Source organism: Haemorhous mexicanus, chromosome 15 (genome assembly GCF_027477595.1).
Source record: "Haemorhous mexicanus isolate bHaeMex1 chromosome 15, bHaeMex1.pri, whole genome shotgun sequence".
Classification (NCBI taxonomy): domain Eukaryota; kingdom Metazoa; phylum Chordata; class Aves; order Passeriformes; family Fringillidae; genus Haemorhous; species Haemorhous mexicanus.
In genome coordinates this window covers 13,797,543-13,814,862 of record NC_082355.1, presented here as the reverse complement: position 1 = coordinate 13,814,862, position 17,320 = coordinate 13,797,543, and the positions used below count along the sequence as shown (strand labels likewise).

General features: G+C 38.9%; 1 protein-coding gene across 13 annotated transcripts in view; it reads right to left on the bottom strand.

The window, feature by feature from the left end:
- Positions 1–17,320, bottom strand: part of TENM2 (teneurin transmembrane protein 2) — a 612,765-nt gene that overhangs the window by 215,997 nt on the left and 379,448 nt on the right. For 11 of the 13 annotated variants that reach the window (XM_059860582.1, XM_059860584.1, XM_059860583.1 and 8 more), the window contains one exon: positions 6,408–6,617. The exons of the other annotated variants lie outside the window; for them this stretch is intronic. In XM_059860582.1, coding sequence (XP_059716565.1) covers positions 6,408–6,617 — 210 coding nt within the window. The remainder of the gene's footprint in view (positions 1–6,407; positions 6,618–17,320) is intronic. 13 annotated transcript variants of the gene reach the window in all.

Here is a 17,320-nt window from a genome sequence, read left to right as displayed (position 1 = left end):
CTAGTTCTAAGCTCTAAAATTAGACTCTGCTCAAGAGATGCAACAGAATGAGAATGTAACTGGTCATTAAGGATTTAGAGAATTTAAGTATTAGAAACAAATTTGGAAAAAAAAAATATTTAAAGGCCTTACTGCTACATCCACACACTGTTTAAACAATACATGCACAAAGACATTCTTGCTTACAGCCTCAAAGCTAGGCCAGGCTCCACAGCAGAAACAAACATATAATATACTTTTAATTTGGAAACAGAAACAAAAATGATCAGTCTCTATCACCCTTTTTCTGCATTGCTGTAAAGCAACATCAGAAGAAAGTTCCTTATGGCATTTCCTTGTGAATATATTGAGTAAGAAGCACCCTTTCTCAGGAGAATTGTATACCCAGCTGCAATGCAGGGCTGCCTTTTGGAGACACTTAGAGGAAAGCAAGGGAAATCATTTAGGAACCCCAAGCCTGGAACCTTAACTGATTTTAACTGTTGCTGCCCTAAGCCTAACTTGACAAATTCTACAATATAATATTCTGAAAGATGTTCCAAAAGATGCTGCTGAAATTTAATCCTATACAGCAGCTAGGAACAGGAAAGTGATGGTAGAGGAGGCCAAAATTTTCTTTCTGATTACTGTTCCTCCCTACCCGACCTCAGAAGTGATGCACAGAGATCAAACAAAACCAAAGCAAAAGTAAACAAACACAAGAACAAACAACAAGCAGCAGAGTAAACCAACACCCTCTCTCCTAGCCCCAGCTGCAATATTGATAAGGGGAGGAAGATTCCAATTCCCTTTCTCCCCCATTACCTACTGAGCAATCCAAACTCTTTGATTTAGTCTCTGAAGTAAAACAAAGGCAATTGTTCATGAGGATTAAAAAAAGGAAATAAATAAAGCTATGGATTCTCAATGTTTGTGGCTGCCAATGTATTTTCTGTCCTGTGGGTTGATAGGTAGAGAACATTGAGGTTTCCATTCAGTAGGGGGTGATGCTTAATCCTCTGAAGGGATGTAATTATTTTTCTATAGGATTCATTTATTTCTTAAAGATGACAATAGTTCTGCATTTTGATTTGCATTATAGAGAAGAAACTGGAAATACTTCTTTTTTTGATGCCAGATTGTAAGAGGGCTATAAAACAAACACTTCCAAACACTCCCAGCAGAGAATCTAAAATAAGTTCTCCAGCTACAGTGCATTAATGAAAGTTCTGGCTTCTTTCAGAAAAGATTTTTACAAACTAGATTAAACTGCATGGAGGTGGTGGTAATTACACATTAATAATAATGAGATTCTATAGACAGGTAGTATCTGTGGAACACAGGAGATCCATCTCGATATTTATACTAAAAATAATGCAGATTGATATTTTACATGATATTTTCACACAATAGGCTCATAAGCAAAAGGAGTCTTATTCTTCATTCCAGCTCTAACTAAAAGACAACATTAAAGAACAATTATTTCCTTCAAGCCAACCTGTTTCTCTTTTCTTCTCTCCTTGCTGCCAAAAACTGCTTGTGAAAAAATCAAAGCAAACTCTGTCTTGTAAGCAGTGTCCAAACTACTCCGTGGGCAGATATTGGTACACTGAGCCAAATGCTTTGTATCACTGTTTCTGAGCCAAAAAGACACATTACACCAAAAAAAAGGGTACCATCCCCCTTCCAGTTAAATTTCAGCGAGTTCTTGACAGCAATCATGACAGTATCTCAACCACAGTTCGGAATTTCCCCCCAAATCCAAATACTCCAGAGATGGTTCTGCTTCTACTTTCTCATTGCTAGAGTGGTTGAAGCTGATAAATGTGTCCAATTATGGATCCATTGTATGAAAACCTAATGTGTGAGCAGGTTTGTCCTGTGTCTTTTACTCAGACTGAAAAATGAAGAAACAAACAAATTGCTTTTGTGTTGCGAGTTCAAAATTTGGTTTAACAGCAATAAATCCTCTCTAGTAAAGGCAAAAATGCCAACAACAAAAACCTTACTCTTTCTTCCATGTGAGGTTGAAACCCAGCCTGTTTTATTGTATTTTGACTGAATGCCATTAAAATGGCATTTCAACAAGCTGAGTTATGTTACCAAAAAAAATATATTAAACACATATTCCTATTGTTACCTGTGAGAAACCATCTCAGGAAATGGTATGGCAGGAACTGACCTTCTTTAAAAGGAAAAAAAAAAAAAATCCACTGACTTTCCATGGCTAAAAGGTCTCATTTCCTTCTACAATGTTTGTGTTTTTCCAAATACTATCAGCAGGTGCACCAGATTTCAAAAACCTCTTGTCCTTCATCACATATAATTGTGCTGCATATTATATTAAGAAATACAAGCAGAGGAATCTAAGTGATGGGAGTTCAATTAAAACCAGCATAATATCTTGTTGCATAGAAAATGATTCTGCAACTGAAACAGGTTCTAATGAGAGAAAAAAGGAATACATTTTCACATATTTTTAATTACATAGAACTTCCTCAAACATGATTTTTAATAATATATTCCATTAGGTTAACATGATATTTAAAGAAAGTGCATTTTCTGATTTCATTTCAAGTTTGATTTTGAGCAATTATGGTGTCATTGTTCTGCAGCAGAAAGGTTGAATTCATTTGCTGTGTGGTTATGCTAGTTATGATTGATGTTGCTTCTCCAAATGATAAACCAATCACCCCGATGATGTAATGTCATTTTAAGAGTGCTATAATCACATTTCTCTCAAACTGGGAGTTCTGATGAGTTCTAACAAAGATTTATTGTAGATTAAAGGCCTTCATAATATCAACAATAGATTGCTCATTTGATAGAATATTTGATTAGGTAATTTTTTCAGGCAAATGATTTTTTCCATATATATTAAGCATGGCTCTTGTGAAGGGCACAGGGCAACACACGTGGATGAGAGGCTCCTAATACCCAAAAAGGTTCAACTTAAACCTGTTGAGGAGCCACCTGTAATTAGAGAGCTTGAAGCAAGAAAATTATCCAATCAGACAAACAAGAGGAAGCTCCTAGAGGAAGCTTCTATAGTGTAATTAGCAGATTACACTATTTCATATAGTGTATCCATATTCAATTTGAATATTTCAAATATTTCATATTCAACATGTACTTTGAAGACTAGGAAAGAAATATTTAAAGAAGCAGCTAGAAAATGCTAGCAAAAATGTATGAATGATTGACAATAATCTGGGATCTAAGCCTTACATATAAGCATCTACAAATCTTCCTTTTTGACCCAAGCCCAAATTTAAGCAAAATATTTACATTTAATTACTGTCTCTCAAATTCAAATGTCTCGATCTATAGTGTTAGGTTCCCAAAGGAACTAAAAAATTAAACTAAAAAAATTTAAAAATAAAAATAAAGAAAAAACCCCCCACAACCAGAGCATGTTCAATGTTTTCTTGTCATGTAGATAGTAAAAGCCACTCTGAAAATCTTTCAAGGATAATGATAAGCCACAAAAAGTAGTAACTTCCTCCAATTTAATGTAGAAGTCATTATCTGTCATATTTTCTTATAAGCTCTAAAAAGAAACATTATGAGAACTAAAGAAAAAAAGTGACACCACTAGGAAATGCTCATTATTTTCCAGAGGATCCATTAAGTCCAGAATAACTCATGCTACAGAACACTCTGTGGTGATCAAGCCATTATGCATGTGTGTATGGTAAGTATTTTAAAAGGACCCCTGCATCTTATACCATGAAAATTAAAAGTCATTATATATTATATTACTGTTTATTAAATAAGTAAATGGGATATGTGGAAATAAAGTGTTAAAATGTAGAATAAAGAAAGCAAAGCCAATCAGAGGATGCCAGAAAGGCTCCTTGGGTCAGCCCACAGTAACAGCTGATAAGCACAAAGCTTTTCAGGATACAAAGAAACAGTGATTATGATTTAAAATGAAACATAAAGAGCTCTTCCATCAAATTTTCTGACGTTGTGTTACTGCCACTTCCTTCATTTGGCTTCCTAAGAAAAGCCATGCTGGTTCCCTTAGTCCCAGCAGTGGCTGTAATTACTCAAGTATCCACCAAGTCTCTTTTTTTAGCTCACATTCCCTGACCTTGATTTTCTCCTCCTTATTTCATCCCTCTCCCATTTACTTTTTCCATTCCCCTTTAAAATCTCATCGACTGCTTGATCCACCACACCTTTCAGACAGTGTTCTCTCACCCTTTATTCCTTCCCTCAGCTGTGAGCATTCCCTGTTCCTGAACTCTGAGACGAGGCAAGAATTCCTCCCTGCACACAGGCAATGATCCATCACCAACCCAGGAACCAGAGCTGCTTTTCCCATGAATATCCCTTTACATTTCTCTGCCCTAAGGTCCCCTGTCATTTTATTTCCCTGTTACTTAGACTCACAGGTGCTTTGGTGAGTCTCCACAAGCTGATCTTGTTCTTAGCACCCTGCCAGCACCTACTTTCTTACCCCACCACCTTCTCTGGGTATTTTAATGTCCTGTGAAAATTCATTGGGAAACTCCAGCTTCTGCTCACTGTCTTTCAAATAACTGCTCACCATGCAGGAACCTTCCCTCTTCCCCTGTGCTAGGTTAAATGCTTCCTTGAAGGCATTTAGTGACAGATTCTGCTGAGAACCTTTTGAAAACACAAAGACCCTTCAATCAGCTGGATCATCCTTTTTCAGAAATGGCTGAACCCTGCAAAATCCTCTCGAATGTTTCTAAGGCATCAAACTACACTGACTCAAAGATGAATTACATCCACTTCCTGACCCCCTCCCCATTTCCATGGCTTCTACAGGGTTGTCCATTACAGACTCTGAGACCTGCAGCTCCCAGATCCCCCTGAATCTCTTAAAACCCCCTCAAAAGTGGCACCATATTTTCCAATACACTCAAGGGACGAGGAAGCACACTCATTTTCTAAATTATTATTTCTTTGTGCAATGATATTTTAACATACCTGACCAGGTTAAAGGATAGTTCAGGATGGAAGGAGCCCCAGGAGGTGCAGCACATGTTGCAATTGAGACAGCCACCATACACAGAGGGTCACCATACAATATCAGAAGGCTTCAAGCATTTTCCCTTCTTGTTCTTCAGCCCAGCCTTTTATCCCCTCATGCTGATGCACTGCCCCTGTGTGCTCTCTGCTCCCTTGGTGGCTGCTCAGTGCCCTGGGCACTCCAGGGCTCATTGTTGTCAGTGCTGCTCACAGCTGTGCCCACTGGGGATGGGGCTGGGCCAGCCCCACTCCAGTCACCCCAAACTGGGTGCCTACAGGTGCCCAGTCCAGTGTCCTGCCAAGCAAAGGAAGCTCTGAGGTCAGAGCAAGTAGCTCAGGATTTCAGCCAACATGTTCTCAAAAAGCTCCAAGGACAGAGGCTGGACAGGCTCCCAGGGCCACCTGCTGTCACCCAATGCTTAGGGAAAAAATGATCCCTAATGTCCACTCACTGTTCTGTTCTGTTTCAAATTCTGCTCCCTGCTCACCCTCCCCCCACAGCCTGTTAAAGAGGAGGTGTTCAGGTGTGCACCCCCAGTACCACACCACACAGATCCTCCAGTGCTGCTCAGAGCTGCCTCATGACAGCAAATTTACCCCTTGGGCAGACCAGAAACTGCAGAGAACCTCTAAACCTACTGTGTTCAGTTAAATAACACACAACATGTATCTCTAATAATAATAAAAAGGTGCTAGAATAGCTTCTTTTGATTTGTCTGTGTTTCTAAAAAGGGACTGCATCTTCACTCAGCTTTTGGCTGTCAAAATGAAAAGTCAGCACCTAGTAATAAAAATTAAAATAAAAAAATGAAAATAGGGGAAAAAAGAAGGAGGAAAACCCTAGGCACTACAGATTCCATGACTGATAGAGCTGCAAATGTTTTAAAACAGTGGCCTGAAAGACAAGAATTAATTTGCTGAAAAATAGCAGATCTTAGTTAAATGTGACATTGTAAGTACAGAACCAGACAGATTCAGAAACAAGAACAGACACAGACTGGCAGAAGCAACATGCATTTTTAGATAGAAAACCTCATCACCAAATGATATATTACATTAGCCCATGCAGAACAAAGAACCATTGTGTGCACATTTCTCTCCTACCAGATGCAACAAGGAGCAGGAAACCTACTTTGAAAAATAAATCCCTCTGATGACAAGAATTCAATAATATTTTTTACACAGCTCCTACCATACTTCAAACTAAAAATCTCTCTATAGTAAAATGAAGGAACACCATCTAGGATGGATTGCATTTCCAGGAATTTTCCATTAAATAAACCAGTAAGATTTTCTTTGCCCCATTTCTGTAGATGCTCCCAATTTTCTGCTGATGCAAGAACACATTTGCACGTTCAAAAAGAAGGCACAAAACTGGCACAAACATGTCACAAACAAACTCCATATGTTTGCAATTTTCTTACCACTGCTGGAAGCCTGCTGTGGCCCTGAACACGCTCTCAGCAGATAAGAATTAGGAGAGAACTCCTCATCAGGGTTGGTGTCCATGATTTGATGGGACGTGTTGCTGTCTAGCAATGGCATCTGGCAGCTAACTGGTGGAGGATTATGAGAGCTGGGCAGCTGGGCAGAGGGGAGAAGGCTGGACGAGGATGTAGGTGGAATGGGACGACCTGGGAAAGAGGACAGAGGGATCAAAGATCAGCCATGAGTGCAATGAGAACACCCCAGCAGCCAAGTCATGGCACTGTCACCTTCCATGGTTACACTCCATTAGTGCCATGCACAGCCCCCCAGCCTCCCCACTGGTACCAACCTGGCCCTCTGTATCACATTTCCTGAAATTACATCACATCTCTCTCTCTCTTAAAATAACAGTAGTGTGCTGACTGGTTTTTTGATTTTTTAACCAGGAAAACTGCAGCACAGGAATATGACAGAGGCAGGAAACAGCCCAACAAGGGCTTTCTTCAAGCTAGGAGTGCTGTGAACCTTCCCAGATCCCACTGAGAGATGTGACAGGAGGGGACAGCAGGACTGAAAGGCAATTATTCCACTTTAGAGATGGGCAAAACTGGGATCTGGGCTGGCAACTCTCAATTCTGCTGTCCTCCCTCTCCCATTGCTTTCTTCACCAGAGCTGTAAGGAGCAGAATTTCCTGCCCAGCCAGGTTGATTCCAACCCAGAAGCCCAATCCTTAATGGGTATGAAATACCTCAGCCCACAGCAACAATATGGTCCTGGTCACACAAAACAGTGACATCAAGTGAACAACAAAAATATTCATAAAAATGTTCATAATTAAGCATCCTATTCTTTTGTGAACTTCCAGAACTTTACATTAATCCATTCCATCAAATGCACACAGATGAAGACAGCTTTTTTTTTTTTTTATTGTGGGTTTGTTTTTTTTTTTTTTTTTTTGCATTGCAAGTTTATCTAGTGGATTGAAGAAATTCTTCATGAATAATTTAAATGCAAGAAAATATGACCTTTGTGATACTGCCAAAGTCTGTAAGGCAGAGATCTGCTACAAATGTTGAAACACAGCAAAACTACATAAAATGCTGTATCTTTATTTCCATCATTCTTAAAGAAACAGGAGCAGAGAAAATACACACTGATTTTCTCACTAGTTATACTTTCATTTTTGTGAATCAAGGACCTTCACTGTATATGAATTACCCCAAGGTTTGTACCATTAAGGAAATATATGGAATCACACATGAAATTCCAAATGAGGGGGGAAAGAAAGCAAGAAAATGAGAAGTTCCAGCTCCCACATGTAAATTTTATTTGGAATGCAGCAATCAACCAAAGGGACACATAGATACTGAAAACCACCAACTTTGTACTGCCTGGTACCAGCAAATAACATGAAGTACTTTCTTTCCTTCAAAAACTTTTGAAATAAAATAAATACCAGAACACAGGCAAGTGACTTTTATAATTATTTGTTATTATATTTTTAGCCCTGGATAAATTTATAAGATTGAATGACCAAGATGTTATATGACAGAAATGGATTTAAGCTACTCCATAGTAACTCCTGCCTGCAAACTTTATGCTACAGAAAATTCAATATGCATTGAATATTTTCACTGGGAACTTGCATTTGTGAGGAAATAATTCTAATATTGATGATAGGAATAATTACTGCTATTATTCATAATTATGCTATTCTTATGAAATACTTCTGTGAACATCCTAAAGATTCCAGAGATGGGATTGAGCAAAACCAGCTTCTGATTATTTCTTTGCAATGTGCAGAAAGAAGCAGAGAGGCTGAGGTTTGACACACCTCTGACAGGAACGTGACACTCGTGCCCACTGTGTGCATTTCATTTTCACATATTCTGGCTCTGCTTCAACACTGTGAAGTTGAAAGAAGCAGCTTTATAAATTCTAAATCTGCACTGAGTGCATGTATCATATGGAAATATATTACTGTGCTATAAAACTGTTGGATGTGTGAGGGTATGAGATGAAGGAAAAGATTTTTTCCTTTTGTGGAAACTACATATGGTATTTTAGAGCAATTTAGGTACATTTTTGCAGAATACATTGAGAAATGAAAAAAACCCTCAAACCTTGAGAATTCTTTTGTTGGGAATGCTAATGACATTGTTACCATCATGAAATAATACAGCCCAAATCCCTGAAGAGAAGGCAAAATGTCTAATTGCTGCAGCTCTGTTTGTAGCTGAGAGGAATCAGAAGGCATGCAGCTCTTGAAGTGTGGCATCACTTTGGTGGGAAGTTGGCTCCTGAGGAAGATTTGCCCACAGTCACATGCTAATGGTGAGCCACAGAACCTACTGCCAGTCCACCCTCATCCAATAAACAGCCAAATTTAATTAAAACTTTTCTTGTTGGGACATTCTTGGCCTATTGAGTGTTTTGCATCTACTAAACATTGAACTCCCACTACAGCCTTACCTGCCCTCTTTGAGGGACCCTTAAAAAACATTTTCTCTCTCTCTCTCTCTCCACTCCCAGCCCCTGAAACACACAGGATCTCTCAAGACACCCAGCCTTTTGTAAAATTTGGTGGGAAATTAATTGAAAAATTACTGAACAGGAGCAGAAAGACTCCATCAAGCTTTTTTCCCTTAAGAAATTAATCTAAGGGGTAACTATCTGTAGTACCACAGTCAAGAGAATGGCTTGTGAAAGTCCCAAAATGTGGGGATGCAGTTAGGCTGTAAAGAGCATGGTACATGTAATTTATTTGTTACTATACAGTCCTAAGTGAGAAATAAGGGGTTTGAGTCCTACTTACATTAATAGCTTGGTCAAATAAGTTCAATGTAACATTTAAAAGAACAGAGTAAGCTTTGCAGGTTCTGTAAACCTGTCAGACCCATTCAGGTGTTTGCAGATATCTCAACAGTCATATTTTGAAACTTCCCAGCTCTTTCAAATATTCTAAATTTCCATTGCTTCTCAACGGGATTTGCAATACCCTACAGTCTATAAAAATGCTGTGACATATGATAACATCATATTCTATTACACTGCTGTTTTCAAAAGTTAAATCATAATAGAAGTTCCAACAATTTGTCTTCATATAGTAATATATTAAAGCTTCTCTGAGTAAGTTTTTTATCTAGGTGAGCATTGACAGAATCCTATGTAATGGATACTTACAGTGGCAGCAATAATGTAATTGTGTAACACAGTCAAAGAAACATAAACCAGATACAAATGCTAGAAAGGGAACCAGGCTTACAGCTGATATATTACATTTTCAAAAGGGAATTGTATCAGTTCTTTTCCCAATATCTGTTCATATGCATGTTCATAGTGCATATACTCATGCATGACAAAGGCTTGTACAGATACTGAATACAGCATTTCAAAGGCATTTCTCAAAAAGCAAGCAGCCAAGAAGAAAAAACAAATTTCCTCTCCTCCCACCCCTTTCTCCTATCATTTATCTTATCTTCGTTTTTTAGAGTGAAGGAAGAAATGTGGTAACTCTTCATTCAGATTTGAGCTTGCTTTGGGCTACCACACCACACAGCACCTCAAGGTCTGCAAGGGCCTTCTTCACCCTCTTTTCACTTATATTCCATTCTCCTCTTAAATCAGGCTCATGTTTCTTCACCAGCCCAGGAATTTTTATTAAACCATTCCTCAATTACTGCTACACTCTAAGTCCCTAATGCTTAAAATCTGCTGTAGAACCTACATTCAGAAATCAGCCATGCTCACAGCTGGCAATGTCTCAAGCCCAGGCAGGGAAGAAGAGTCCTGTTCACCTCAATCACAATAACACACTGGGAAAAGAGATACTTCAGTTGTTTTTACCCTGAAAGACCACACCATCACCAGAAGGACAAAAAAAAAAAAAAAAAAAAAAAAAAAAAAAAACCACAAAAGAAAAAAAAAAAAAGACTGCCTGCAATCACTCCCAGCATGAATATACATAAATAAGAGACACAATCAGAGAAGAGATGCAAGCTGCTCATCAGTTACTGAAGGATATTTGAGATACACTTTTCATACTCTCTGTTCTTTTTCCTCCTTTAAAGGATCTATAGAGTTTTGTGGATAAATAAAGCCCATGTGTGTGTAAAACCCTGGCCTCTAGATTACACCACGGTGCATGACAGGAAACAGGGAACCAAAAAACCCCTCTGGAATTTAACAATTTTGTGCAGCAATCATGGAAATATGCATTCCAAAATGCATGTGTATGCTTTTTTATATACTGAAGTATATTTACCCACACAAATCTAGATAAACATGCATAATATCCAAAACCATATGTTATTTTAACAGGTCTAAAGATGAATCCAGACTTGTTAAATAGCTATTTTGCCATTAATTTGGACAGGAGGGAAGATCACAACCTGTGGGTTGCCATCTCACACTCTTCAGTTACTCATTTCAGTAAATCCTGTCATTTACCACCCCTGAGTCCCAGGGGTGGTAAATACTGATGTCAAAGTTTCTTGTACCTGAAATGGAATTCTCAAGCTTTTTCCACTAGCAGAATCTCTCTTCTGAGGTTAGACATGTGTAGCAAAAATCTGTGTAGAGTGTTCAGCCCCGTGCATTTTCAGCATGATTGTCACATACCTAAGCAGCATATTGATAACTGACATCTATGACAGAAAATCTTCCTGTGTGTAGAGGCTTTCCTAAGCAAGATCAGCTTTCAAAACTTTAAACCAACGTTAATCTTCACAATCAATGGGTTATGATATAATTGTTCTGTTCTTCTCTAAGGATATCTGCCAGTCAAGCACCCAAGAACCATAAATGCCCAGTAAAGGCTAAATTAGTCCCATATATTGCTATCAATAAAGCCCCTTTGTTCTACAGCTCTGGTCATGAGGACCAGGGCTCAGGTAGAAAAGGCAGACACGAGCCAACATCTCCCTGTGCAATCCTTGGCAGGTTAGGTTGCAGAAAGAAGGGAAACTTTACCTGTTTTTAAAAAAGGGCTCTTGGGAAGATGGAGTGGCATGCAAGTGTTAATGCAGGAAGCTGAGGAAGCAAAGAGTGAGAGCAGAAGAGTTGTTTCTCCATAACTGATGGCATCAGAAACACTGTGCAAAATACTTAATTGGCAATTAAGATTCTGACATTTACTGATTGAAGCTGCTGATATTCATGTTACACCAACACAAAGTATAGGACCCTGTGCAAAGTAATCCCATAAAATTATGTTAGTGACTTATTTGATGGACAGGATCATTAACTGCAGTTGCTGCATTGCTCATTTACACCAGAATTATACACAGAGGGCTATCTAACAATGGAACAACTGGGGGATGTTAACTGCAGGTGATCAAAGAGAAGGATCAGATCTCGGCCTCCTTTGGCCCCTTCCATCAGGAAAGCTGGACAGAATCAGAACAAGGACCGCAGGCAGGACCCTGTAGCAGCTCACAGCCTCCTCCACCTAACACATTCACAGCACATTTTCAAGTCAGCCTAAACTGAAGCACCTACATTGTCAGCATTGCTAGGTTCACTTTAAAGAGTGAGAAAAGCTGCTAAATGTGTCAGGAAACAATTAGATAAGTAAGGTGCACATTTTTGCAGTGCAAAGCACGATAAAATAAGCAGGTAGCTGATGAAGGGGAAACTTTCCTGAGGTACAGCACATTCAGCAGACCCTCCTCTTCCTCCCCAGAAAAACTGCCTTGTGCAGAAGAAGAAAAATCTCCTAATATGTGTGCACAGCACTGCTCACCACTGGCATGGGCCCTCTCAAGCAGAGCTATATTTAATAAATTAAATAGATATTGTCCTAACTGGCACAAGGAACATAAATATTTCATACTTGGTGAATTTCTACAGTTAACTGACACGGGTGGGGAGCAGCATGGATGATTTTTGTAGTTAAACTGGCATCCAGGCTTCTAAGCACTGGGGGCCAGCAGAGCCCCAGCAGGAAAAGCTCTGCTCAGGGGAGAAAGTTCTTCCCCCCAGAGCCAAGCAGCCTGTGCTGCCTGCTCCCAGGAGAGGCAGGACAGCTCCCAGGAGTTAGCCAGGAGCAAGCAGCAATGCTCAGCCAGCTGTGCAGAGCATTCTCCCAACCCCTGACTGCAGACTGCTCTTCACGGGCTGCCTTGAGAAGGCTGACCTAGAGCAGAGGCTTGGCAGAGTGAAAAAATCAAGTAGGCATTCATTAAAAGGCCTTAATGGATCCACCTTGGGCAGTGCAAGAGCCCAGGCAGGGCTATGCCCAAGATGAACCAAAATGCTCACAAAATGGACAACCAGCCACTGGGTCTCTCACTTTTATAAGTTTTGGTCCATTTGATTGTCCAATTATAGCTTTAGGTCATGAAGTTCCATTCTCCTTGTTTTTCTCTCTTGAACTCACCATTCATTTATAATGTTATTTATGATATGGTTATACTTTTTGGGCCTGGAGCTTGTAACAGTTGTCCTTGGTCAAGCTGGAAAAGGATTGTTCTGTTTGCCTACCCTGTGGAGAGAACTCACTAACACTTACTGTGAAGCTCAGAGCTACACACTGAAGCAGCACAGAATCTGAAAGTTATGAAAGCTAAAACTTAAGGCAACACAAGGGGGAGAGAGGAAACAAAAGCACCAAATGAAGTATGTGAGAAAAAGAGGGAAAAGAATCAAACAGTCTGTGATCATTTTCTTCAGCTCCAAGTTGTTTCCTCTTGCCTAAACTGCTGCACTTCTTCTCTAGGGCAAACAGGATTCAAAAGAGCAAAAGATAAAGATATAAATCAGGATTTGGATGACAGAGAGTTATCACTGAAGAAAAGTACTTCCAGTCCTCCTGAAGCTCCTATCTCCGAAAGCAAGCAGGCACAAAACCAGCCAAGCTAAGAAAAAGATTTTCACAGAGTCTATTTCACAAAAGTCAAAGGAGAAAACATGGTCTTTCTAAAAGCCCAGACCTGTTTCCTGATCTGTTTAGGTATTTTTCTGCATCACAACAGATAGCAAGGGCCACTAAGGATGCAGCTGATGCCATCACATCATACCAGGGAAAGAGAGAATGGTGCTGAGACAATTAAAAGATAATAGCAAAAGAGAGATTTAGACACAGTAAGCCATCACCTGTGATTTATACAACAGTGAATCAGCAAAGGCAATTCAGTTCTACAGCTCTGTGTTTTTACATTTAACAAAATTAGTAACTCTCTACATCTTGCTTAGTTTTCTCGACACTTGTTACAAAAAAAAAGTTATTTATTTTAAAAGAAAGCAAAACAACAAACCATAGAAATATATTCATATTTAATAGATTTCTTCTCCCTCTCCTCTGAAGTAAAACCATTACTGCACAACCAGGAATACAGTCTGAGAACTGCAGGTAACAGAAAAGGGAAAGATTAAAAACCCCCAGCAAGTCCTGATCCCCTTTTTTTTTTTTTATTACAGATCCATTCTAGAAGCCTGTTTAAGCTTTGTTATCTTTCTTAAACCATTTGACCTCTGTACTTGATTAATATTTTCTGCAGTACTGCACATGTGTAATCTTTGAATATGGAAATCACTGTACCAACAGAAGATATTATCATTGCAAAAACTCTGCAGGAGAATGAGACTAACTTGGAAATCAATCACTTCTGACTTCCAGTGTTGAAGTTAAATTATTTTTTCTAAGCAATCCATCTACAAAACGTATCAGTTTTATGAAATTTGGATATTAAAAATAAGGAGACAGTCATGACTTCAGAATTATCTAAACCAATTCAGTATGTAAAGGAATAATTTGCTGCTGTCAAAAGCTAATCTCACTTAATTCTTGTCTTGTTAAATCATCTGATGCCCCCTTCTTTTTTAGTTAAACAAATATAAATAATAAAAGCAATTTACAGCTAGAAGATGTTAGGGTTCTGCAGCTGTTCAATGTCTTCTGGGCAGATTAGATTCTGTAATGAGAAGTTACAAGCCTCATTTTATAAAAGCTGTTGCTGTCTCGGGAAAAACATCAGTGAATAAGATTAGAAAACCCTTTTCCTTCATGAACCTATTACATTCACAAGCTGATTACTTGGCATATGTTTGATACCTTCATAGCTGGAAAACAGTAATTTGTTTCAATGATTTTTTCCCATCACTCATAAAGTCAAAATGTCTCCTCTAATATTACTCTACTTCTGATTCAGCCAGGAAAACCAGAGGCAAATCCATGGGAGCAAAACTCTCACCAACCAGAATTAATTTAACTTCCCTAAAAAAGGTTCTACTGAACTAACTATAACTAACATTAAATTGTAACAACTTATCAGCTGCCTGTTCCTGGTGGGATAAAAATAACATGTTAAGATTAGGAATGTATTTAGAAGAAACTTATTGGAAGATCCACAACCATATGTGAATGAACTTTATGCTAACTTAATAATATCTGCAGCTTTTAAAAATTGGGAAGAAAGAAAATTCCCTGTTTATCAATCTTAACAGCTAAACATTCATGTCAGGGAATTCCACTGCCAAAGGGGTGGTAATCAGGCTCTGGGTAGGTAATTAGCAGGCACCCTGTGAAATCTTCCCTCTCACATCAATCCAGAAGTACTTGATTTGATCTTCATTCAGGGACACCAAGAGCTCAGACTGAGCTGGGCTACAAACTTGTTTCCACTATCCAAACACCTTCTGTTTACCTTCACCTTATTTTAGTGAAATTCTAAGTTCTGTTAAACCACCACTCACACCATCTGCACTGCACATACTCCTGAATGTTGCCTTTGTGTCTATTAGAGAAATTTATTTCCAGGGATGGTGCAACACTCAGCAGTTCAAGTCCCTGCAGTCACTAATAGGTGGGATAAATAATGATATCTTGAACAAACATGAGAAAACCCCAACCTGTAATTATTTAACAAACTCTGTGAGAGTGCTACCTAGTTAGTACTAACTGGTGGGAGTTGGATAATGATTATGGGATTTGTGTTAACTCTTTGCAGCCTACTAAAACAAGCAGCTCCATCTTCTGGAGGAAAAATGAGAAATGAAAAGAAGGCTTCACATGACCCAAATCACGTAAATGGCCAAATAATTTAAATAATGTGCTTAAAATCTGCTCTATCATGTGCCAGTATTATATTCTGGCTAATTCTGCTTCAGGTTATTAAAGTCTACTTTTCTTGGTTCCACCTACAGTTAAAATACGGTGTTGCTACTTGCTTTCTAAATGTGGGGTGAACACAGTTCTGATTAGAGCTATCCCACTGCTGTGACACACTCTAGAGGTGTTTTTATTTTAGTGCTGGCAGATGGGGAGGTACAGTCAGAACAGCAACAGAATGATGGGAATTATTCTTCATTATTCTTGATACCGAAATTTACATGACAATCTTGAGATTTACATTTTCCCTGCTTCATTTGGGTTCTTCTCTCAAGATGCAGCCTTGCATTTCTTACACCACCCATACTGACTAAGCAGAGTTTTGTGTGTACAAGCAAAGTAAAAGCTGGACTTTGCAGTCCTCTCTGTCACTGGTGGGATTTCCCAAAGCACAAAAGCATACCAGAATTTAACTTAAACATTTAACAGGTGCTGCAGATGTGTAAGATTGTTGTGATACTTTACACTGAACTCCTGTGTGCCCCTGCTGAAGGTACCACGCCTGTAACTCATCCTCCTTCCATGCTGAACAACCATCCCAGCATTTAACAGCAAAGCACACTGAAACCTCCATCTCAATCAAAGCAAACTCTGTTTTTGCCTTCAGCACAGCCAGGGTTTCTGCAGTTTTCTAAAGTCCTGGAGAGCTTCTGAGCAGGGAGCAGCTCCCCCAGCTGCAGTCTTTTCCTGACTGCAATACCAGGCTGCTGTGTTCACTAAATGCAGGATAATCCTCTGTGCTCAGGTCTAGGAATACAGCCTGGACCCAAAGTGCAGTTTAAAATCTAAGGGGAAGTGAAATACCATCCCACAGGATGAGCTAGGCCTAACTAACCCTTTAAAATCTCTCTGATGTCTTCTGGTAGAGCTAGCTATACCCTGAAGATGGTTAGGAATACACAAAGCAACCCAGCATAGGATTATGGACAACCTTCCAAATCACTTACACATCAGCAGATAAAATTTTGTTCTCACCTAGTATTGAATAAGGTTTTAAATATTTCTATCTTTGTAAAGATGACTTCTAGTTCAGAGTTTGGGAAGTAGACTCAAATAAAGAAGCAGAATATAAACTACAGAATATAGACCACACCTTAGCTGAAGACTGGAATCTGCTCACTTGTCTTACATGAAAACTGAAAACTATTTATTCTTAAGTGAGAAGGTTTGTGTCAAATTTCCCTCTATGTGAAAAGATTTAGTCAAAATAAAACCTGAGTGGCAGACTGCAACACAACAGTGATCAGACCATTAATTATTTTACCACTGCTGTGTATCCCCATAATTAATGGCACTCTGAGAGACCAATACAGGAAATTAAAATTTCCTTTTAATGAAAAGAAATTGCAGACATGAAAGGCCACTATGTGAAAAATGGATCTTGATTCTGCAGTACTAAAATAACCTGTAACCTGATTAAAAGGCATTTGGAAGCACAAAACTAGATGTGTTAAAAAGGTAAGGAATCAAAAGATTTCTTTTTCATTATAGTTACACTTAAAGTTGCCAGAGTGAAGGAATAAAGATGCATGTTCTTCCCCTGGAACAAATGGGCTCTGATCTATGTTTTTTGGTAAAGCAAAAACCCCACTGAAAATCAAACAGGCTACAGAATAGCTTGAATGTACCATTCTGTATTTCAGCACAAACTGTATCCTTAAAAAAATGACAGTTTCTCTCATCTTTTCAGTCTTAAAGCACTTTAAAACTACAGCCCAGAAATACATGGACAAAGAGAAATTAAAGCAACTGAAGCTGAAATATGCTACTTAGGAATCCAAAGTTTGTTTACACCATTA